Here is a 24,900-nt window from a genome sequence, read left to right as displayed (position 1 = left end):
TGTGTGTGTGTGTGTATGTCGGCTTGCGGTGCGTAGCGCTTTGGTGTGCGGTCGCGCCGGCGGTGGGGGTCTAGTACCGTTCGACTGACACGTTGCGTATACGCACAAAGTCACAATCAAATTGCTCTGCACAACTACATACTTAGATGAGCATGTGCRTGTGTGTGTGAGCACGCGTAGACTTTTTATAGCGTTGCGTGCACAATGTGCTTTAAATTTGCTTTTTACTTTTGTGAGACTCTCTAATTTCTATTTGGTTTTGCCGTTTGGCGATTTTATTTATTTTCGTTTTTTGCAACATTCTGATAAGATTTGCTGCTGCTTCAAAGCGCCGCTAGCCACAGGCTGTTTTGATGGCCGGTGTTGTTTTATGGCTCTTAAATTTACATACAAACGTAAGCATACCCATATGTATTTATATCTGTASAAATGGCATAACTGCCTACATATTGTTTGTATGTATGTATGTATGTACATATGTATATGTGCACATGTGCGTATGGCTGTTTGTGGATTCGCAGTTGTCGCACTTGTTGAACTTGAAATTTCGAATCCATGCGTATTCAGCAATTTGCTGTTGTTGTTGCGTGAGCTGATATGAGAATTATATTGCCGCTCATATTGTGTGCTGCAAAGGCAAACGGTATATTTACGAATCTCACAATTTGAGATTTTGACGTTGTTTAGTGTACCGTAATTGTCACTGAAATAAGTAATCACCAATCCTTCCGAGTCTATATGTACATACATGCATATGTTGGTACATATGTATATATTTACATACATATTTATATGATTTCTAAGCATAAGAGGCCACAGATACGTAGAACTGAGGAATATATGTACATACATATGTACATATCAGAGAGCTGCAGCCAACAACAAACAGTCGTGCCAAAAACACAATCGAATCAATTCAGCGCAGCATAGACAACATTGTTAATCAATACGAGTCGCCGCCAGCGTCAACTGATCTGATGCAACRCGAACAATATGTTCTTCGGCAATCACGATCGAGTAAACGGTATGGCTGGCTTCGGTTCCAACCGGATCATGACAGTTCATAGCGTTGCGAGGATTGTTTGAATTGATGTGAAACTTTGGGTAAACTACATATATGTAAGTAAATCTTCGAGTAAATCTTTGGGTAAATCTTTTAGTACAGTAAACCACAACARTTTTCTGCTGGACTGATTTGAATCATGTGTGGCAAAAAATGTATCAGCTTTGAAAATGTGCGCAGGYTACAAGTTTTCGATGTGTAAACAATGGAAATTCCATCGAGTACGTACATACATATACTTACAAACATATGTATTTGAAATAGAAAAGAAGTGCCCGACTAAATCMGTGTTTCGGGGCTGATATACAAACCGAACGCTGTCGATCATTTCAATCATTGAAGCATGAGTTTGCATCAGTTTGGTATTTTCTGCTGCTGCCAACGTTCATTAGCAAATCAGGTATAAACTGATCGCTATTGATTCAAAGTTGTTCTCTATCGCTGATTTGAAGACAAACGGTGCGCTTCGTGTACATGAACCGAACTGGCAGAATCAGACAGAGTAACGGATCAGTACTTARGTATAAACACAAATTTATTACTCGTTGCAGTTCTCTGATACATATGTATGTACTTTAATGTATTATGTGTACATATTTTTTTATGATATACACATATCCATACATACAAATACTTTTATTTATGAGATCAATGATCGCTTCGTACATATGTATGTACATATGTATATACGATGTATTAATGTATGCAGTAGTTGATCTCTATCGGCCATAGTTTCTGCTACTCATAGCCTCTTATCAGCCGAAATCGTGCAGTGAACTCGAAGCAAGCAAAGCGAAAACAAAAGTTTCGCAAAAAATCGTGATAAGCTATTATATGTATGTATGTATGTATGTATATTTATACTTATTTATTAAGATGTCTCATATGATTACATACGTATATACATACATATACATATGTACCTAAGTACATTCACACTCCCGAAGCAAACTTACAAACATATTYTCCACGAAAACATATTAAATAAAGACTTTTGCAGCTTATCCATACACACACATATGTATGTACATATTGTCTGYATGTACATMCATATGTATATTGAAATTGGAAAACTTTTACGATTAAGTATTTATTTTTTGGATCGCACTGTTCAGTGGCATGTAGAGTCCTCTTCCATTTATGTATGTACTTATGTACTTATGKATGTATATATGTACATATACTGTTGAACTTCCTTATAGTGAACTCGCTCGGGACCTGAAAATCACCTCACTATTTAGAAACTATGCTTTTTGTCCAGCTTTATTTAAAATAACCAGTAAATTTGGTTTGAATTACACTCTTCCCTTTCTCACTTTGAACAAAATCTTTCAAATAATTTAGAGGTAATTAYATCACTTGGTAGTTACTCATCATTTCCACAAAGGTTCTAATTAAGTTTATGGATGAAGAAATTTGTTCTAATCTAGGTAATGCCTCATCAGTATCTGTCAATTTTCCTTCAACGGCCAAATCGCCTTCATCGCTATAAAAATTTAAATATTGTTTATTACATTTTTTTTTTAACATTTTTGTTTGATTATGACCAAGTCCAGCTGAAACTCCGCGATTTTCTAGAACGTCCGAGGAATGATGTTTTGATGCTTGCTACATTTTTCAATGAAAACTCCAAAGCCGTCAAATCTGATATTGAAAGAAGAACCTCATCATCCTAATGCTCAGATGGATTCTGCATGGTATCTTTTGAAAATCTTGCCCTTCTGAAACAGTTGGCAATTGCTCCGGTTTAACATAGACATTCCAAGCAACACATGAATTCCAAATTTACTTTTTTTTTGATTTCCCTTTTGTAACTTTGTTCATAGCCAATAACTGTTTTTTAATGCAACGTTGCTTCGATGTGTCATTTTAACTACAATCTTCCGGGATTACAACTCCAAAGCTGAAATCTCTATTTGAATTTTGAGATTCCCCCTATAACACTTTATCTATTTCTGGGTATCTGAAATAATTTACTACATGGAGACAAAATCATACCGCAGCTGTGTCTCGAAATTAATTCATTATAATGAGAGCTTCTTTGATGGAAGTTCACTATAAGGAGGTCCGACTGTATGTGTATGCATTTACATCACATSTAGATTTATGTTGTATTGAGAATTTCCAGCACCAACCAAATCGAAATTTGTGGCATACATTTAGGCTGAGTCGCCAATAAGAAAAGGTGTAGGATTGTGAAATGATTCCATTGATTATAAACAAAGCCAACTTTATTTGTATAATTAAAGATTTTCAGTATATTTTTTTATTGAATTTTACACAATTGAGTTCCATTGACAATATTTGTATAAATTTAACACTTTAATTTACTTAAGCTGCCGTTGCGTATTGCAAAGTTATTGCTATTGGCCAAGTCGCTTATATTTACTTACATATGTAACTGTTTTAGCTAGGTGTGCTCAAACCACTATCTTCTAAAATTGCGGGGCGACAGTAATTTTCAAATTTCTAATTACGGTTCTTCACTAACGTAGTACAATTTTAAAAATGACACGCATTTGAACCGTTGGCCCCCCCAAGTCTTTGTAGGCCTGGGTTATAACTTACATATGTATATGCACTTGCGTTTTTTCACATTTATGAGATACTTTCTGTTTGCAACAATACTATTTATTCGAGGTTTCCCTCACTCATTAACAGTTATGCAGTTTATTTAACACCGCTATGAATATGTATTTTCCAGCTAGCCTCCCAAATGTTTTTGTCTTTTTCRTACGCAATTATTAATCATATCATTATTAAATGGAGCTTCAAAATATCCGTTACAAAAATAAATATATAATATATATAAAATATATATACTAAAATATTACAAATATATACGTACGTACTAACACTTATGATAATCCAGCAAAATARTCGGGCTCAATAAGATTTCGTTCAAGCACACGCACATTTATAGGTATGTATGTGGTTTCCCATTTATTGCTTTATTGCTTTGTTGCTTTCTGCGCGCGATGGAAATTTTCAGGTGTGTGCTTGAGTGCCTGGCTTTATTATTGCTTGCTTGTATTGAAAAGCTTCGAAAACGGAAACGACGCTCAAATCAATTTAAACAAATTGCTATTACAACAACAATAAAACCATGCGTTTTATAACCCGTTAGACGCTGCTGAAACGACTACAATTTTGGTTAACAATAAGTCGGCTGACGATGCTTGGCAAATAACCTCAATAATACCTTAGGCTTACAGTATACTACAATAATACAAATACAACGGTACCTTTTGGATATATATATATATGTACATACTAAATCTTTATAATATATTCAATTTGTAAATTGCTAATTCTAACTAAACTAAAGTCTAAGCAACAAATCGCACTTTATCTTCATAATTAGGTTTAAGCTAAGTATTTTTAAGTAAAACTAAATAGACAAATTTAGCTTAGCAAACAGCAAAAATAAAAACAAACCGTTGGAAATATGCAACAAAATTTTTGAAATATATAAAAACTAACGGAAATCTAGTGGCACTTGTCTGTGCTCAGCTAGAAAAGAACTGCTTGTGRCATTGCTTCGAAAGCTTCGCGCTTCTCTAAATCCGATTTTAGGCCGCTCAAATTTATGCCAATAAGCGAATTGAAGCCAGGCAATTGGGAGACTTTATTCTGAATGAGTTCGGTTTGATTTAAGCTCTTTCTCTCTTGATTTACTTGTTAGCGCTAACTATTGCATTTTCTGTCTCTCTGTGCAATCAATCACAGAGCAAGTAGTCTATCGAAATATGAGAGCGGCCAATGTTCGTTCAGTCTGAAATGATACGTAAAAGCCGATGATTTTTTGGTAAGTCAATGGGTCCAAATAAATTAAGAGAAACAGCATAAAATTGTTATTAAAAGTAACAGAACAAGTACGGTGTAGATTATAAGAATTAGTTACAGATATAGTCTGTTTAAATGGCAAGAGAGAAGCATGCTCAGCGCGAGTTGTTACCATAGATTTCTCTAATTGAATACGATTTTTCAAATGTCCAATGGATCATGAATAAATTTGTTGTCATTTGTGATTTTAACTAACCTGGGAAGTTCTTGCGTTGAAGAACTCAGAGTGGATTGTGAACATAGGTTATGTTATGAACGAAGCAATTAACGCATATACACATACATATATCAGTGCTTTATAAGATACTCATTAGTATATTTGCTACATTTTAATTTTTAGGTTATAATGAGCCTTAATTCATAACTCGTGAAAGCTAACAATAAATTACGGGRGCATGAGGTTACATATGCATATGCACTTGTTTTATAGATAACTGTTATGAAAATTGCTGTATTGACGTGAAACTTGCTCAATGGTCATGTGCATGCAACGGCCATTTCYGTTGATTGTGAGCTTAACACTAGAGCTCCTCATGGATTTTTTCGATCTGTTGTGTTAGTTTATCATTCTTGTAAATAAATTCGCACGCGGCGCTCACCTTTTTCAGCAATTCGATGGCAGTTTGCAGCACTTTGTGCCACTTCTTTAACTCCGCCTCATGCAAAATCTCCTGCTGGCGCAACAACTCCACCCACTCTTCGTTCGAATTCGGCAATTCCCTAGAGGAAGATGAAAATAATAAGAATCGATATCGGTATCACCTGGCACAAAACTTACCTCAAAGCAGCCAAATTCGGTAAGCGCGCGCTATTGCTTATATCGTCGTCAATGCGCTCTTCCAGTGCCCAAAGCTTAAGTAGTAGGATGAAATTTAGAGCGATTAAGAAAAACAATAAGGCAAGCACAAACACCGACAGCCATTTATGTTTGTTTTGTGGCTCTGCTTCAACTGGCGATTGCTGTGCTGCGACAAGGGGTAGCCGCGGGGTGTTGCGTCGACTGGTGGCCACAGCCACTTCAACTGCTTCGCTTTTGGTCTGAGCTTCGGGCACGTCCTCCGTGGGACGAACTTGAGCCGCCGTACCTTTAGAGAAGAAAGTAAAAAATAAAGAAAGGGTATGATGAGGAACTGACAGAGGACATTTTCAACATGCGCAGGTGAATTTTGATATAAACACAGTAAGTGCCAGTGGATGTGATGTATGCATGTTTAAAATAAAATAAATGTTTGTGTCYGCATWTAAAATTATACAACGCAGGCCACCAAGTCGATAGCGACAAGCACCAGCTCCAGAAACCGTTTYTGTTAACAACCGTTGAAAAACATAACTGCAAGTCGAGTTTTGCTAAAACCAAAACAACGAAAAATTACTAAATCAAACTGATCGGCCTCATAATTTTCGAACGACTATAAACCCAGTGTAAAATTTCATTGGCTTGGAGTGAAAAGGTGCCAAGTCCACTTTTTTGAGGAGGCAAGAGCAAAAAACAACCGTTACTTTTCTGTAGCGCTACAATGACGTACAAAATTGCGGTTTTTTAGTTGTTAGGTGAATTCTCTCTCCTAAAATTTGAAAACAAAAAATTAATATGGCACATTTAGACTCAAAGCAAACGATTTATAAGTCTGTGTATTGAGGAGGAAGCCGAATTAACATTAGTTTACTTCATGCAAGGGGAGTTCATGTTAAGGATAATCTACCGGAGGCACTGCAATTATACCTTCATTGCTATTGGAATTCACATTTTCCTTATGCACTTGTAAGACTTTGTGAATTGAGTTTTGTAGTTGTCGGTTGCTAATTTCGTATTTATGGTTATCGAGCCAAGGATATTGACGAAGCACTTGGTGATGGTTATGATGGTTTCCGAAGTGTTTCTGATGTGGATGTTTAGCATCAACACCTTCAACACTGTTAAAGCAATGGAGTTGGTTGTGTTGATGATGTGAGCTGTTGCTATGTCGATTGTGACTGTTAGTGACGGTAGTGATGGTGGTGTTCACAGTACTACAGGGGGACTTTGTGGTGAACGTAAGTTTTGCAGTTGGAATAGAAGCAATAAAAGTAGTGGCGGTGATAGTAGTAGCAGTGGCAATGGCAGTATCAAAAAGGATGGTGGCATCAATGGTCGAAACGGCAGTTTTWTTATACGAATATTGATCAATTTTGTCGTGAACAGTGACATTAGTAGTGTTGATTGTTAGTTTGTAGTGCTTACCGCGGCGTGGGCGCCGTCCTTTTGCCTTGGCGGGTGGTATGCAGGTTTCACTTTGCACCGCTTGCTGCAGGGCGTTAAAATACTCCTCCAAACCGGCCCATGTGTTCTTCTCTATAAAGCCCTTTACGACGCCCCAAATTGATTTTTTGTATTTAATTTGCGCATGAACAGACAACATTGTATGGTCATCAACGGTTCTGTAAACGATCGAAAAATGCTTTAATGAGAGGATCACCGCATTTTGATTTCTCATTTCGGAACTGAGTATACCTTATTAAGCAGTAATGCATTAAAACACTAAAACTATCAGCATATGGAATGCCAGCGTTAACACTAGTTACATCTATGGAATATAGTTCGCCAGGTTTGCTACACTCGCGTATTTCCTGAGTCTCGGTCACCTAAAAGTAGGTAACAGAGAATGCACATAAAACAGTGTTAGTAAATACCTATGTATTTTCTGTATGATCAAGAGCATTTTATTATTTCGTATACCCTGGCTGTTTTTGGTCCAACGGAAGCTAATAACTGCACTGTTAAACTGAAGGCGCGCGTCTTCTTGCCCTCCTCATCAGTTACCCACTCGCCGAAAAACATATTCTCGGTTTTGCGCATCGCATGGAAATCCATCAGGAATTTGGATTTTGAGAAGAGTAAGTTGAACAGCGTATCTACATTAATGGGAAGTATTGTGTGAACTAATTGACGGCCTTCATGTGCTGATGTGCATTCCGCCGTTGCAACAAAACTGAAACATAATAATTTGTAAATTCAATTTCAATTGACAAGYAGAATAATTCGAAAAATAAACTTACGGAGCTTTATTCTCTTCAGAGTCACTGGAACCAGARACGTCTGTAGGCAAATTGGTTTGATTATTGCTTGCCGCCTCATCACGGACACGCGTACTTTTTGAAACTTTGCGCTTTTCATGCGGTTGTGGTTTAAGCGTTGAGCTTTTTGTCTCCTTACTGGTGCCGCTGCTACTTTCATTCGCATTATAACTGCCCGGCTTACACTTGGCAGCCTCATCTTCCRGCTTCACCGAAGTCAATGTTAATTCCTTGGCGTTCATTGTGTTTTTGGAATCGCTTTCGCGTTCGCGCTCGCGTAYGTTATTGTCACTTGTTTTGTTATCCGAACCGCTAGCCGACGTWGTGGTCGAAGTGTTCGCAATCGATTTATTCGAACTGAAAAAGTATGTCTTAGCTTTTGATTTGGTACCGCCACCACCGCCGCCACTGCTTGTGCTGGAGCTATTGTCACCGCTTATGTTGACGTTTTGTGTTGAATGTGCTGTGTTGTATTCACTTGTGAGGGTTGAGCTAACAATAGAGGTTGCGTCTTCTAGTGCTGATGCATAATCAATATCACCTTCGTTCTCTGGGGGTACTGTGGTTGGATCAATGTAATCTTCTTCGTCGTCTGTGGTCAAACCAAGTTCATCGCCGTAACAATTATGCACCCATTGCCATATTTCTTGCGGTAGCATTTGCTTGTTCATCAATGTATTTTGCCATACTCGAAAGAGCATCAAAAACGCCTTGTCACGTGTTGTGAATGTGGCAAAAAAGTACTTTTCCTTAGCAGTACAAATCGAAATGGCATTTGGTATGACAAGAGCAGTTTTTTCCTTTGTTATTGACGTGACATCCTTCCAACGTATGGTTAAGTAGGTTTCCCATCGGAATATATTAGCATGAAAACAAACATAATTCTGTGAGACATACAAGCGCCCCTGCACTAAAATGTCGCGCTGTAGTGCACACGAGTAATCTAAAAAAAAAAAAATCCGAAAAATTATTACTGTAATTATCGACTTGAGATCTCAGTTCAGTTTTCTACGCACCGACAATAAGACGCTCTTCGCACGGTACTTCTTTGAAAAGCTTTTTGAAATCTTCTGCCCGAGATTTGTAATTCGGATAAAGGACGTTGTACCAAGACTTCTTTTTAGCTCGCTCCGAAAGCCGCGAGCCRCTTTTTGGTTTATCAAGAGCAGTCGAATCGTCACATATACCACGCACTAGCTCACCAGAAGTATCGCTCGACTTGCTGATAGTGTCCTAAAATGAGATCAAACACGAAATGTCAGTTAATATTATCATGTGTGAGTATAGGGAATGCATAATCTAATAAAGGGGGATTTCGGGAACAGAGCCGACAGTGAATTTCCGTCTACCAAATATATGGCGGCATAAATTATAATACGCGTCGTGCCACAGGTGTTCATTTGTTCAAATAAAATTTAACTGCTGTGTTATCTTTCCATAATTACCGATAAAGATTAGTAGTATTTGAAGATAAAAATAATATAATTCACATGGTAAAAAAGCCCACAAGCAACTTACCTTATAATACTTTTGCAAATATTATAGAATTTTACAAATAAATTTATTTTGGCTCAAACTCCTTTATGTTTGAAGATCACTGGTGCAATGATAAAACTAGCATATAATGCAATTCACAACACAAATATCAAATTACTTGTAAACACAAACCAAACGAGTAAGCGAAAAAATCTCACTCGCTGCCATATGTTGATTTTATTCCAYCACAACCGCCTATAATCGACTGGTAAATCTAAATGTCGGACTTTAAAAAATAAGCATTTTATTTGTCACTCTTTCGGCCTCAACTAGTGGATATCAATTATTACCAATGCCAATGCCAGAAGTGATAAGTTCGCTCTCTAATGATACCATTGGCAAAACAGACAAAATCGGAGCAATCGTATGCAACTTGCGAGAACTAAAAAGCACAGCAAGCACAMTGAGGCACATAGCTGTTGATCGCTGTTCGTGATACAGTCGTCCTGTACGTTTGTAATTGATACAAGTTTATACTATGAAATATAGCAAAATAAATAATTGTTCTGATAAATGTATGTTTGTACATTTGCAAAAAGCTACCYGAACTAAAGAGTATCAATATGACATGTATATACTTCTTATCAATGAAAGCTCCAMAACGTAAAAAGTTGAGATAAATACACTAATAGATGGGTTCAAATTCATAAAGAGCTTTTGCAATACTTTAGCAGCACAAGGTTAGATTACTTATTTGGAAAAATACTCCGCCMTTATTTTTACACCAAGACATTTAGTTGAGTCAACTAACAAGAAGATTTGACATGATAAATAAGAGGAAATGCAAAATAAAACGAATTTTAAGTTTACCTGTTTAAGCTGACATGTTAATTGYTCACAGACGGCGGACAGTAACATCAAACTCATCACCACACCCATATTGTCTGCTAGTGATGCTAAGCTTTATTATAAATATGCAACTGCGAATGTAATGTTTCGAACAAAATTAAAACTCTGTACGCACCGTGAAATTCAACCTATGCACCCACCAAGCAAGCGCACGCTTCTGTCATAACTATAGAAAAGAGTTTACACAAGTTCAATAAACTCACCTCATCAGGGCGGCTGCCGCTAAGTGCTCCCAGCGAACTCTGCAAGCTRCTCGATAATTTTGAAAACGACGGTGTTTTCGGTAATCTGTTTTTTACTAAAATAATTGAATTTTCTCGACTTAGTGAACTTTCTCCGCTATTAGACGCCTTATTCAATAAACCGTCCGATGTGGCCCCACTGGATAGGTCTTGACTTTCCTTTTCGGCTTTGTCAGCGTCGCTGAGTCCACATTCAAGTGTTTCCGTCAGTGTTGAGAATTTAACGGTGCTCTGTATTTGTTTRTTAGCTGCAGTAGGGACAAAATTTGATTCGGTCGTAAGAGAGTTAGGGACGAGAACACMTGTCTCTACTTTAAGTGTGGTAGAAGAGAACGTATTATTCGCCAATTTCGAATCGCCGCCTCCGAATTCCTGGACCTCGCTAGAAACTATAGTGGATGCGCCGATATCAGTTTTAGTATTATTAGTGTTTATTGACTTGATATCTTCAGCCCCCTCTTTAATAGGCTTTAGTTTATTGACCTGTGCTGCACCAATCTCTTCGGCGATGGAAGATTTCCTGCGAAAAACAATGGGAATAATTTAAGTCTTAATAGGCAACATTGCTTGAGTAAAACAATTAGTGCAGAATATTTATTCGAAAACAGTGCATGCAGAATTTCACAAGTATGCAAATGAAAGGTGAGTGCGATATTAAAAGTTATATTTCAAACGATTCGTTACAAAATGCATACATATTTGTGATTTCATTACAGCGGAGGAGCAAAGTAAATCTAATTTCAACCATATGCGAATACCTACCTGTTGGCACCACAACAAATATCTTTTTCTTCCTTTTCTTCATCTTTTTCCTCAGCGTTCGCATGAGTTGATATGCTCTCAATATTTTTTATCCTACAAGAATTTACGTAAAAAACAAACAATAAAATAAAAACAAAAATTCAAATTAAAAATTATAAATATGTAAAATACAATCTCAATTATACACTAAATGTAAGTAAGGTAGGTAAAAGAAAAAATGTAAATTCATGAGCAAATAACACAAAGAGCTGGTTAATATTGAGAGCTACATATGTATGTTTGTACACCACACCACTTGCAAGATTTATACAGCATATCAGGTTAATATTAATAACTCGGATTGAATTTTACCAAATCACAAAATATTCCGCACGCCTTGTCATGCTAAATCAAATGTCTCTGTGTTATTTATGGATTAATGATAGTATATTATATAAATAAGTACGCGTATTGAACCAATGTGTCTATTCGACCAACAACAAGATTAGACTAACTCTTGTGCAAAAACTCTGCAAAAACCCACAGGTTTGCGTGTAAGCAAACAAAGACAAGTGATGGRCTCTATTACAGTGGTCATAAAAGTATGGATTTGCTTATCGAATTTCTATCTACTCAGGTATATAGAGATAGTGACAGTAACATTCTAAAAAATTGGAACCATAAAACATATTTCAAGAACACAATTCGAATACGAATTTCTATATAAAAGGATTAAGTCAGGGTTTATTGATATTAATAAGTTCCTAATACTAATAGTATCGCATGTATGAACAAAAACCCGCTATTATTAATAGCTGAACTTATTCCCCTAAAAAAATTATAACAATTATCAATCGCAAATTTGATAATTATAGCAATCGCTTGACTACAAAACGTTTATAATGAGTTAAATGAGATTTAACAGTCGAAACTAATGCATTCTTGTTAGTTTCAGTAATTTTTATTGGCACTATTCTTTCTTAATAACACAATGGACATGAATTTAAGAAAGTGTTTAGACTTTATAAGGGGTCACAAATGTATAGGTTGATATATTAATGTGTGGTTTTATTGCGAGATAACAAAATACTTATGTATGGTATATGTATATGTAATTATCAACAAATGATTGAATACATTTTAGCTATACGAATATAATAGTACTTTCCCAACCTCAATAAATCAACTTAAATTGTTTATTTATTTTCAAGTTCTACAGTACCATGCTAAAATGTATGTATAAACATTTAAGAACATTTTCGGTGGATTTAGTTTAGCTCGAGAAAGATAAAAGAGTGGCTTGAGACTTGAAGCAATATTTCACACCTCTTTAAATTACGCTCAGTAAAACTATCACTTGGCTAAATTATGTTTGCAAAATAAATTAAACTTGTTATTTCAACACGAATATCACACACTGCTGCTACTAAATAAACTATTCGTTATAAGGGCAGACTTGTGGAAAATCAATATTTTACATATTTGGCTTTCGCTTGTTTTCTCATACATATGCTTTCCAGGACATCCAACAGCTGTATGCTCTTATGTTCATATGCAATATTATTTGATTGAAGACTATTCTGCAAGATTCACTTTACAAACATTCAGTTATTTGAAATAATCATGCATACCTACATTTCATTAAATTGATCAATTAACAGGATTGGTATATAAAAGTACATTTAGCTAAGAATGAATGATTAAAGGCGAATGTGGTACGACTGTATGTATGAACAATGGGTGATCAAATGCTCTAACTGATGCGGGCACGTTTTAAACAGTCTATGTAGAGTAGAGCAGTGGTTATCACGACGTACGCCAATAGAAAAAGGCAACTCGGCGACTGAATCAAAAATAATAACAACAATTATAAAGTTAGTAGAGAAGAAAATGTTAAAATGTCACATTAAAGAGAATACCGAGCAGAAAATTTGCGTTGTCTATTTTACACATTCAATTCATTCCATGTTTTCCATTATTTGAATAAGTTCTTGTAGCACGTACATACATGTCTGTTGTAATAAACAAATTTGTATGAATAAACTAACTAATAATAACATTATGTAGAACTTGATTCAATAATAAACTACGTTTATTCTTATATGTACATGAATAGATTTTTCAGATATTTTTGCTAGTGTTGATTTACTTCATAACAATAATAATTGCATGCAAGCCTTACAGAAGTTTCAATATAAAAGATTTTATCCTATTATGGATAAAAGTTAAAAGCCTTCATATTGGTATTAGGTTTTGACACTACTCCCTTATGAATTTTTCAAATGTTGTGGCTTCAATTAAAAATTAAGCACTATAATATTAACTAGGTTATGAGAAAACAGCGATTACGTTAATGCAAGGAACATGCTAAGTTCATTAAATTATATTATGTATTGAGAACCAAATTTGGAATAGTTTAGTAACAATCAATTGAACTTTAAACATCAAATAAAGGTATACTTACATCAGCGTTTGATGAGCCGGCGCCGCAGCTGAAGTAGTTTTTCGGGCCCTTCCTAACCTTGGGGGAGGTGTTGGCCTTCTCTTCTTTAAGTCAGTATATTCAACAGTACTAGTAAGTATAGATGAGTCTGAGATTCCAACGTTACTTCTATGATCTATAAAGGGAGTCTCTAAAAGTGGTGATGGTGATGCTGAAATGAAGGGCCCTGGTTCCGAACTATTAATTGGTGTAGTTGTTGTGGATTGTAGTCTTTTTGTACTGGTACAATTCATGACAATCCAAGCTTCATCCAATTAATATCACGCGTTTCAGCGCTTCACCTTCTATTATGAATTCTCGGGCATTAAGTCTATATTAAAGGTGCTTTATTTCTTACAATATTTTAAGGAACATTTTCACTAGTTTTGCACGTCACCAGCGAGTTGATTTTTTGTTTCTCCCTTTCTGATTTTCAGCCGCGAATGCTTCTTTCTCAAAGGTCGAACTGCAGTTTTCTGTATATCTAGAGATGGTCAGCGGTTTTAAAAACACTAATTCTTATTTTATTAGCTATTACACATGATATTAAAAATATTCTTAAGATGCACGGAAACCGTATCGTTTCATCGTTAAGAATTACAAACTCCGCCCCACGAAATCCTTTTGTTGAAAAGATTTCTTTCACTTTTTCATTTCTGCGCTGTTTTTTTGTTTTATTTGGTTTCCTATGAAACTGGGTTGCATTTGGGTTTAATATTATTCGAATACTTTATTAAAAATAAGTGAAAATAAATTCCAAACTATTGTATTTTTGGCTTTCAATTAAATCAACTAACATATAATTTATTATTATCTATTAATTTGATTGTATATATTTTTTGATGTTGGAAAAAAATACAGGATTTATCTGAAAAATTTAAGCAATAAGGGATTAACTTTTTCTTTGCATCACCTGTTTTTTCGTTTATGCAGGTCTCTCATTCGTAAATAAAGAAATCAAACAAAGAGTATAGACTTCTGACAAACAGGAGAGAATGTCAAAATTTAATGTTCTCTGCAATCAGCAGCAGTAGCAGCATCAGCATCTTTTTGCAAATTGTTTTGGTATCCCTTATTGGGAACTTATTTCAATTAAATCACAAATGCCGTTGAAATTTTTTATATTTATGGAGAATTAGTGAATACTTTTGAAATGAATTGAGAATTGCGCGTTTACCTTTTGAAGAAGCGAAATGGGACAGACAAAGAGCCAATTCACTGACGAGGAGTTACAAGATTACGAAGTTAATTGCTTCAATGCATAAATGAGTTATGATTAAACTATTTTTTATTTATAGGACTTGACATTTTTTTCGAAAAAAGAGATACTCCTGTAAGTAATAACTAAAATCCATAATATCGCTTGAGTTTACATTTCTTTGCAGTGCTCACAAAAAATTTAAAAGCCTTGCTCCCGAAAAAGTTGGACACAACAAGAATGCCAAATTGTCAATGAGCAAAATATTACAATATCCAGAATTGCGTGTTAACCCTTTCGGCGATCGAATATGTAAAGTGTTTAGCTCAAGTGAGGATGGTGATATGACATTTGAAGACTTTTTAGATATGATGAACGTATTTAGTGATGCTTGCCCAAAAAAATTAAAAGCGGAATACGCTTTCCGCATTTGGGGTAAAATGATGGAAATATGGTTTTATGTTTTTAAATTAATGTAACATAATTCGATAACAGATTTCGATGGTGATGATATGCTTGGTGTTTCGGATTTAAAACAAGTTATTGAACGATTATGTGGCCCAGAAAACAAATTAGATGACTGCGATATGAAAGAGATTATTCACTGCATTCTAGCAGAAGCAGATTTCGATGATGATGGAGCTTTGTCGTTTCCGGAATTCGAGCATGTCACTGATAAGTCTAGAGACTTTCTTAAGTATGATTGATGATATCTTGAAAATAATAAGTAATTGGTTTTTCTTTCCTACAGTTCTTTTCGCATAAGACTTTAAGAGCACAACAACAACAGCAGCACAACAATCCAACCGGCATATAAAAACCATATTTATACATTTATATCTTTAAAAATACCCAAAGTTACACATTTTTATGTAGTATTTTCCTTGTTGTTATATTTTATAATAGAATTAAATGAATCTCAACTAAATTAGATTATTTATGTAAACCATTATGAACTATCCTTATTCGTATTTATCAATAACATTTACAAGAATATTTGAATGTTGTTGCAACCAAATTATTTCATTTCATTGTGATTTAATTATATATGTAAATAACTCGAGTTTGAAGCTACAAATCATATGCTATTGTAAATTGCCATGAATGTATTCAATATTTTTCATGAACAAGTGACACATAAGATTACAAAAATTAAATGCTATTACTGTCAGAAGGTAATAATTTTTCCTCGGAAGTATTGTTTACTGACAAAAAATATCTCATTCTATACAGACCTATAATAATACGTAGGTTTACGATTGTTTAAAATAAGTATGTTTTATTTATCATAGTTGAATTATAATTATACGGTATTAAATATCAAAATTGTAAACATTCGAAAAAACAGTGCATATATTAAGAAATTAAAAGATTCACAATTTATGTACTTCCAATGTGCATTTATTTTATCGTATTGCAATACAAATACGTATTAGTAAGTGACATTTGATAAATAAAATTTTCAATTTAACTTAAAATAGTTGGTTTAATTACTAAGTAAGAACGTTCATTGTAGATACAGCTTTTGATCTTTATAATATTTATTTACCGTAGATCGCAAAAGTGTATTATAAAATGTTCGAGAACCCAATGCCAACTTCAATTTTCTCTTATGGCTGCAAGTAGCTGGGTAATTTCATACGCATAAATAGCCAAGTTGTGAAAAATGAAACTAGTATAAATATAAATCCCATCGCGGTTAAAAGAAAACGATTGAGGTTTGTTTTTCCTGGTATATGTGTTTGATCCATTATGATGAATCCTAGACCTCCGATAGTGAACAGAAAACTGCTAGCCAATCCCTCCATTATATATTGACCATTTACTCGGTAAGGCATGAAAGCGACCGGTCGAGAATGCCCATGTTCATCCACCGTAGCTCCTACACTTGGTGGCTCCACAATTACATCGTATATAATTCCTATACAGATACATATATAAGAAAACATTTACTGTGTATATCATGTAGGCGTTGACAAAAGAGGCTGCTTACCACCAGTGACGAGGAAATACGACAGTAGCACAATGGAAAACATAACCATTGGGGAAGGTTTACGAATCCATGTCGGTCGTCGAATTTTAATATTTGGAGGCACCAATATTTGGAATGGTAAGCTATACAACGTCTCAATCATATTGCAATTAGGAATTAGACTTTATAAACAGTTTAAAGAATTACGCTAATACGCCGGTATTATATTCGTTGACGTCTACACTTTGTAGAGTTGTATGGGAGAAATAAATTTAACGGCGTTGAATTCAATAACGAAAGTAGAAAGAAAACGTAAATGATGTTTGGTATTTTTAAGGAATAAATTATTTTTTAATATTTAATAAAATTTAATTCACTAAAAATACTTGTTTCGAAATATGAATCTCTTTACTGACTATTGTTTTGCCCTTAAAAGCATTTATATAAATTAACAACTGATTAAATTTTTGCGTTAACCCGTCAATACTTCTCATTAGTTTCAATAATAATAACGGCACTTGGCAAAAAAAATCTATATTTTTAAGCTAAACAAGAAAAATAAGATTCATGCACATTTCTAAAACATTTTTTCAAAAATTACATTTAGTCGTATAAGCAACCCTTGCAACCTTCAAGGTTACTTAAAACAAAACAAATTTTCTGACATTTTTTTTATCATTCGTAAGACCGGACAATATTATTTTACTATATTTACAATTTATTGGAGTTTAAAAAATGGATGAGTTTCGTAAATCGGACATCCCATGTAAGAACAAATGTGAATTGCGTAATTCTCCAAATTTGTTATACATTTTAATTTTTAGTCGAAGCACTAAGCGGTCATGAGCCGTCAAAGCACGTAAAGATACCCCAGGACATAGTCAAATGGCAGCGTTCGGAAGCTTACTATGACCTTTTGGGTTTTATAAATGCTGTCAGTTATGCAATTCAAGGCAAACGCATTAATGATCCGAATATTTACATCTCACCTACAATGAAGAATGTTGTGGGCATTTTCGACAAGCTCAATAAGCTTGTTGATGAATCCCCTCCGGTTGATCAACCAACTCGCTTCGGAAACAAAGGCTATCGTGTTTGGGCACGCAAAATGCATCGCGTGAGTTTATTATCTTTTATCACATGATAACAAATTTTGATTGATGAAGAAATTGAAATCCCAAGATTATGTTCTAGGATATATTTGTATTCATGAAAGAAGCCTTACCGCAAGAGAAGTGTGATCTGTTCAGTGAACTAGGAGCATATTTGAGCGAGTCCTTTGGCAATTCTGTCCGCATCGACTACGGAACTGGTCATGAACTATCTTTTATATTTTTCCTTTGTGCGCTCTTCAAAGCTAAAATACTCACAGAAGAGGACAGTATAGCTTGCGCCCTCCGCCTGTTTAACAGCTATTTAATTTTTGTGAGAAGGTTGCAAAAGGAGTATCATTTAGAACCAGCTGGTAGTCAAGGAGTTTGGTCTCTTGACGATTTTCAATTTGTTCCTTTTATTTGGGGTAGCGCTCAGTTATCTTGTGAGTAAATACAAATAATATTTTATATAAATTAATTTATGTTCAAAATGTATAGTCAATAGCCCTTTCGATCCGGCGCGTTTTCTTGATGAAGACATAATAAACGAGTACAAAGACGATTATTTGTTCATAGGATGCATCGATTATATCAAACAAGTAAAAACCGGACATTTTGCGGAACATTCTAATCAGCTATGGAGTATTTCTGCAGTGCCAAGTTGGACAAAAATTAACAGTGGTCTGGTGAAAATGTACCAAAAAGAGGTAAGAACAATTCCATAAAGATTTAATATTCCATAAACATTAAATTATCCAAATGTTTCACCTTTCCGAATAGATTTTATCCAAATATCCAATTATGCAGCATGCACTTTTTGGCAAGTTATTACGTTTTGATCCCGTTACACCCGGAACAGCCCTGCCTGTCGCTCGTCTAGGTTTTATACATCCATCGTCCACGAAATCTTCTACGAATACATCGAGTTCGGTTAAAAGTGGTTCACAAATATTAGAAACAGAGAAGTACGATACCTCTGCACAAAGCGTGGTTAAATCTCCGAAATCATCAGAGGAGGATCAAAACAGAAACGATAAGCCCACTGATGCAGCAGCGAAGCCAGTATAAAACAAAGGAGAACCCATGGCTTCATTAAAGTCCATTTATGTATTAACTAATCTAATTGGCTGAAAATTTCATAATGGTATTATCGAACGCACAGATTTATTGAGTTTGATTGAGTCTGAGTAATCGCTTTATATTGCAGTCTAATCGGAGATGAGCGAAATTGGGCAGGCCTCCAACTGCAAACCGCATTCACTTAATATCTGGTCTGCAGACAGCAACAACAAATAAAAATTTCATATAAATAATCGTTAAATATAAATTTATTTACTCATACATAAGTATGTATGCACATATATGTATATATATTGAGTATGTCTTTTAGTTTTTAATTTATACTGGCGGTGATCTTCTAGTATTCAAAAAGATACTTTGGATTTGATATTAACTAGTCCCTGGTAAACAAAATCCGTTGGTTCCCTTTCAGAGCATTCCCAAATTTTTGCGACATGCAAGAGTTGGATTTCTTTTGGAAAAGTGTGTGTGTGTGTGTGTGTGTGTGCATATGCACTACCGTTTCAAGAATAGAAAATACCGTTCAGAAAGCTTTTGCTATTCAACGCAGTAGCGATTTTGATCGCCAGACGTGAAGATGTACATAGTTCTCTGGCTACGCGCACGGGTTTGAGGAAATATTCGGCGGTTTTTGAACGTATTTGAGGCATTACTCGATTAGTTTTTAGTATTCTCGGCACATTACCTGTATGTTTTGAAAGAAGTGAAATACTTGAAAACCCCACATACTGTTATATCAAGCAAATATATATGTTTTTCTAGTTTTGAAGACAGTTTTTTAAAAATAAACAAAAAGTGACGTAACTTTTGCCCTGCGACAGAAGCTTTCGCCAGTGAGGAAAATGAGAGCGTAAAAGATACAGCAGTAATGAGAGCATTTTGAGAGAGTTCACGTAAACATCAATTATACATACATACATATATTTGTTTTTATTTACTTTGTTATGTTTATAAACAAATGAAAGTCACGTGTCTAACTGAACGGAATGAATCACATTAAATCGGATAACTAATACCAACAATTCCCCCATAATTAAATGAGTGAGAAATACCGGATGCTATTACAAACCGGTCTACGTACATATATACATTTAATTACTGAGAAACCGTTAGAACTCGTTAATTTTGAAAATGTCTAAAAAGTGTGGCGTTCGGTCGTTGAGCGATAGTGCCTTGGCCGAACTGGCCAATCAGATTGTTTCGACGATCGGCTACGCCAAGTATGCTCCCGACGTTGTGCTGGACATCGACATCGTGATGGTGGACATCAATCAATATCTCGAGCAGACTGGCGCCACCTGGAACATATATCAAGACCTGCTGCGGGTCATACTCAGCTCAGACTACCTGGACGCCAATATGCGTTTCACTTGTCTGCAAATGCTGCTTAACGGCAGTGTTGCGTTTTTGGTCACCGAAGTCTTCCCCTTTTCGTATTATGAGAAGATTCTTCAAGTGATTGCCGCCCAGGGCACCGGATTGCGTGTGCTTAACTTGAAGGGGGTGTGGGTCAAAGAGGAACACATGCACTACCTCTTTGAAATCGTGCGCAAATGCAAGTATTTGACCAAGTTGTTTGTACCATACATTGCCAACGATGATCTGCTGGAGGTGATCGCCAAACACTGCAGTCAACTGAAAGTGCTGGACATATCCGGTGAGACAGACATCACCGAAATCGGCATAGAGTCGCTCAGTCACGGTAAGTGTAATGATAAGTTAAGGGTCGTGGACGTTGGCATGCCTGGCGAGGAGAATATCTGCTACTCAGATATTGCACTAATATTGGAGCACTGCCCCAATGTGGAGACACTCTCCACCTACTCGTTTGTGGGCGCTTCGCTGAAGTTCGTGCATGATAATATTGACGAGAACTTTACTTGTAAGCTGCGTTATTTACATGACACCGGCACAGACGAGGAGACGCTTCGTGTCATTATGAAGACTTGTCCGCACTTGGAATCCCTATATCTGGACACGCCTAAAGCCGGATCTCTTTCTGTACTTACGAGCACATTTCTAAGAAAACTGAAAGTCTACAAATTTTCGTGCGCCGAAGTAATGGAAGTGCTCGACAGAATCGGGCACAATCTCAGCCATCTGACCATGATAAAGGGTGTTGGCCACATGGAGATAAGCGAAATAGTCCGTGCCTGCCCCTTGCTGGTCGACTTAGACTGCTACATGATGGATGGACTCTCCTATACAAAGGACAGCAACCGGTTTGAATGCCTAGAGGGCTTGGAAATGCTCAGCAGCCCAATGTCCAACACTTCACTGAAGATGCTCATCTGCAGTTGCAGGCAGTTGAAACGGTTGGCCGTGGACAGCATCAATTTCACGGATGAAGACATCATTAAGTAAGTACAATAATTCGTAAGTGTAATCCTAATATTTTGGAGTTGGGCGTCATTCACCTTGTCAGAATTTTTTTGAGCTTTAAAATTAAATGTACATATGTGTATTAATATTGCCACATATGTATGTATATCGAATTTATTAAACCGTATTCATACATACATATTAACGTTTCAGTATTTTCGTGGAGCACGATTTCTATGCATTGGAGGATGTCTGGTTCACGTTGGCGCCCAACTTGACCGTGCAATCCATTGAGGTATTCATAACCGCATGCCCGTAGCCGTACTTATGCCTTTGTATTTCTGTTAATTGTGGCTTTTTGTGCAGATACTCATGGACCGGTGTCCGGAATTGCAATCGGTGGGCCAGCTAAGTGGATGGTCTCTGACGCCCGATGACTTGGCTTTGATACGAGGACTACTGAAGAGCGGCAACTCTTGCCTTGTACTTACACCTAGCGGGTTTTTCCCTTGAAAGCTGTGATTTTAAGCGTTTCACATTAACCCACTTACCTGAACATACCAACAAAAAGCAAGCAAATACTCACCCAGTCGTTCACATCCGTGATTTAGCGAAAATCTGCAGTCGCGGGAAAGTACGAAGAAGTAATTTCGAATTTTGCGCCTTTGTAGCTTTGACAATCCTCATGAAACTGAGAACACACGTGTCTATATGTTAACTAAATTAAGTGTGCTTACGTAATTAACTGATTTTAAAGATTTGAACAGTTTTTTTCTGCGACTACAGATTAATGGCTAATCCTCCCGGTATTAATGTCACTAAACCCTCACTTAGACAGTTATTTTCCACTTGCTTTGTTGTTCTTTTTATCTTATATTCGCTAGATATGTGTGTATGTGTGTGTGAATATATCAGTAAATGTGGAAAATTAATAGGTTTGCCATTTATGTATGTATGTATGTATGATATGTATTGGCACGAATCTAATCACCTCAGTGCTTGCAACCGAGCTGCAAAAGAACACACCAAAACTCTTTTAATTCAACTTCAAACTTCAATCAAAACTGATGTGCTAAGATGCCTGTGTGTGGTGTTGGAGGTATCCTGACTACGAATTTGAGTTTCCAAATTTCAAAAATTTCCCATCACGCACAGTCTTTTTTTGTCATTTTAGTAAAAGGTGGGGGGTTTGACTCCCACACTCCTTGACCACAACGCAAAATTCCTACGTGTTAAGGAATTTGTACTACCATTTTCGGCTTTAGCAATCCAAAATTAGCAAGAAACAGCCTCTAACATTACATTCGCAAAATGCCTGTAAACTAGTTTCATTCTACTTTCGCAAGAGTGTAATATATTTCTTACCCCTCGCTTATTTGTTATACCTAAAATATATCTAGTACAACCTTCCTTATACTTATACTATATCAAAATTGCCACGCTCAGTCTGTCGAATCCTGCATGGATAACTTTAGAGGCATCTGCAATTATTTCCCACCTTTCAATTCATGAAAGTTGCGAGAGTGTTTGAAGTTCGGCGGCGTCTGAAACGAGTTCCGTTTCGTTATCAACATAATTTTTGTATAACAGTCACTAAAAAATCCAATTTCTTCATGCTGGATCTAACCCTATTAGCTTGAGCAATTCGGCATCCAAAATTCGCTTTCACGTGCATTTCTAAAACTTTTATTTTGCAACATAGTGTTAATGCCACTAACCGCTTTTCTCTATTCACTTATCTCTTTCAGCGTTTGCAGTGAAGTCTTTGGAAAACGAGCAACTTTTTGACTTTGGATGTACCTACATATATATGTTCTTTGAATTATTTGAAAATGTGATAGTAAGATAAAATAAATGGTCGTGTAGATAAAAAGCGAAAGAAACATATTACAAATAACTGATGCTTATGAAATTTATCGAATAGAGCCCGACGCTCAAAAACAGATTGACTTTTGAATGGCACTTCTACTTGCCGAAACAATTTACCCCAGTGCGGCATGGACACGCTAATCTCGGTGGTGTTAGAGGCCCAGCTGAAACCACAGACTTACTTTATTCTGTCACCCAGGGTTGCAATACATATCGAATTGTCATCAGGTAAGCTCTACCCGCATATGGATGTTTAACAAAAGCCACCACGATATTATGCGAAAGGCCGTGCCAAATGAGATGATTGTACCTCATGGTATAAGATTTAAGTTTCTGACCAGTCCTCTTAGCCGAAACTACTACGAGTTGCTTTAAAGACATTTAGAAAACGTTTTTTGTTGCCAGAGGGGTTTAAGAAGTTGTAAGATGTTGGAAAAAACGGCGGTTGCCAAAGCTTTCGTCTTTATTTTGTAGATAATTTAAAATATTGAGTTTTAATCGAAAATGAAAATTATAGGCGTAACACCGTTTGGTGCAGCTCGATTACAACCACTATTGGGTGTACGGTTGATATTTATTGTTGTTGGTAAGGTGTGCATGTGGGGCAGAAACTCAGAAGCCCCAGTGGACCATATATTATTTCATGTACCAGCCCTGAAGCTTAAATCTGTCAACAAGCGGTTCAAGGAACACGCACGCACACATATATACTTTATGTAAAAGCTTGCGGTCCTAGCAGAAGATACCGTTGCAGTTTGAATTTGAGCTCAAGAGGCGAGTGCGGTGCGAAGGAGGGAATTCATCGGCACATCGCGAGGGGGGGCGCTTATGTTGAATACAGGCAAATAATATTTTGTTAATTCCACACGTGTTTGCTAATATAAACCAATAAAACAAAAAATCATTCGCCTGACTGGCGCGATGGCGCGCTGTGCTTGATTGTGCATTCGTGCGTCCAATAAATGTTTTGCGGAGCGGTGTCTGTCCACTGAGCGCTTCCTTCCGCTGTGTGTTCATATTATAGTTGTTGTTGTTGTGAATTTTATGCTGAAACAATGGACGCAACACTTACGTCTGCATCGGCAGTCAAGCGCTTGCGACAGAAACCTCTGTAACTGTAACTGCTGCCGGCATCCAAGCGTAAGCGCCCCAGCACATGCTGCAATAGTTTATGACAACCATTCCCATATATTCGTATATATTGCTGACATCGCAGCCGTTATTATTATCATTTCTCAAATGTATATATGTAAATACATCTGTACGTACGAGCATGTCTCTTTGTAGAGAAGCTGTTGCTTTCGACGTGAACCGTGCGAAATTAATAGTTGCATGCATTCTATCTTTAAAAGATTGGGAAGCTTCCTTGATTTGATCACCTGTTCTTTTTCTTAAGCTTAGACAGTTTTCGAATAGCAGTCTGTCGGTTCAAGGCGCGTACTCTGAATTCAGGGTTACTTCAAATGAACTATCGACGAGCTTATTGAGGTTGTTATGGGATTTAACACTCCGCAAATAGTTTTGAGAAAGTGCTTGGGGTCAGAGTACTTGG

The 24,900-nt window shown here is 36.3% G+C and overlaps 5 protein-coding genes across 14 annotated transcripts; 3 read left to right on the top strand and 2 right to left on the bottom strand.

Annotated features, from left to right (window-relative positions):
* Nucleotides 1–3,549: 3,549 nt before the first annotated feature.
* Nucleotides 3,550–14,488, bottom strand: LOC108965809 (GRAM domain-containing protein 1B). 6 transcript variants are annotated; one of them, XM_018928453.1, is made up of 11 exons: nt 14,172–14,488; nt 13,796–14,118; nt 11,353–11,445; nt 10,552–11,110; nt 8,980–9,196; nt 7,946–8,906; nt 7,626–7,878; nt 7,401–7,531; nt 7,131–7,327; nt 5,688–5,994; nt 3,550–5,629 (listed from the first exon to the last, which is right to left on the bottom strand). In XM_018928453.1, the coding sequence occupies exons 2-11, from the start codon at nt 14,065–14,067 to the stop codon at nt 5,431–5,433; spliced, it is 3,189 nt and encodes a 1,062-aa protein (XP_018783998.1). In that variant the 5' UTR covers nt 14,068–14,118; nt 14,172–14,488; the 3' UTR covers nt 3,550–5,430. The 6 variants fall into 6 exon arrangements, with proteins under 6 accessions (XP_018783998.1, XP_018783999.1, XP_018783997.1 ...); XM_018928454.1 differs by having other exon boundaries at nt 3,550–4,838; nt 5,509–5,629; nt 13,796–14,483; XM_018928452.1 differs by having other exon boundaries at nt 13,796–14,488.
* A 313-nt stretch (nt 14,489–14,801) lies between these two features.
* Nucleotides 14,802–15,791, top strand: LOC108965823 (calcium and integrin-binding protein 1-like). The gene is made up of 5 exons (XM_018928479.1): nt 14,802–15,057; nt 15,112–15,146; nt 15,199–15,446; nt 15,507–15,708; nt 15,763–15,791. The coding sequence occupies exons 1-5, from the start codon at nt 15,007–15,009 to the stop codon at nt 15,782–15,784; spliced, it is 558 nt and encodes a 185-aa protein (XP_018784024.1). The 5' UTR covers nt 14,802–15,006; the 3' UTR covers nt 15,785–15,791.
* Nucleotides 15,792–16,390: 599 nt separating this feature from the next.
* Nucleotides 16,391–17,229, bottom strand: LOC108965824 (putative oligosaccharyltransferase complex subunit CG9662). The gene is made up of 2 exons (XM_018928480.1): nt 17,005–17,229; nt 16,391–16,932 (listed from the first exon to the last, which is right to left on the bottom strand). The coding sequence occupies exons 1-2, from the start codon at nt 17,144–17,146 to the stop codon at nt 16,622–16,624; spliced, it is 453 nt and encodes a 150-aa protein (XP_018784025.1). The 5' UTR covers nt 17,147–17,229; the 3' UTR covers nt 16,391–16,621.
* Nucleotides 17,230–17,603: 374 nt separating this feature from the next.
* On the top strand, nt 17,604–19,418 carry LOC108965822 (serine/threonine-protein phosphatase 2A activator). Its single transcript, XM_018928477.1, has 6 exons — nt 17,604–17,749; nt 17,808–18,100; nt 18,178–18,520; nt 18,576–18,784; nt 18,858–19,221; nt 19,285–19,418. Exons 1-5 carry the CDS (start codon nt 17,719–17,721, stop codon nt 19,143–19,145), a joined length of 1,164 nt encoding a protein of 387 aa, XP_018784022.1. The 5' UTR covers nt 17,604–17,718; the 3' UTR covers nt 19,146–19,221; nt 19,285–19,418.
* Nucleotides 19,419–19,671: 253 nt separating this feature from the next.
* Nucleotides 19,672–23,376, top strand: LOC108965772. Of its 5 annotated transcripts, XR_001993135.1 has the most exons (5): nt 19,675–20,050; nt 20,123–21,517; nt 21,693–21,774; nt 21,846–22,123; nt 23,228–23,376. XR_001993135.1 is itself a non-coding variant. In XM_018928372.1 (4 exons), exons 1-4 carry the CDS (start codon nt 20,289–20,291, stop codon nt 23,237–23,239), a joined length of 1,440 nt encoding a protein of 479 aa, XP_018783917.1. In that variant the 5' UTR covers nt 19,675–20,288; the 3' UTR covers nt 23,240–23,376. The 5 variants fall into 5 exon arrangements, 2 of the variants coding, with proteins under 2 accessions (XP_018783919.1, XP_018783917.1); XR_001993134.1 differs by having other exon boundaries at nt 19,675–21,517; nt 21,846–22,113; XR_001993133.1 differs by having other exon boundaries at nt 19,675–21,517.
* Nucleotides 23,377–24,900: the final 1,524 nt, after the last annotated feature.

The sequence above is a fragment of the Bactrocera latifrons genome, unplaced genomic scaffold (genome assembly GCF_001853355.1).
Source record: "Bactrocera latifrons isolate USDA-ARS-PBARC rearing strain unplaced genomic scaffold, ASM185335v1 scaffold_149, whole genome shotgun sequence".
Lineage (NCBI taxonomy): Eukaryota > Metazoa > Arthropoda > Insecta > Diptera > Tephritidae > Bactrocera > Bactrocera latifrons.
Note: the sequence above shows the minus strand (reverse complement) of the source record. Positions and strands in the feature narration are given on the sequence as shown.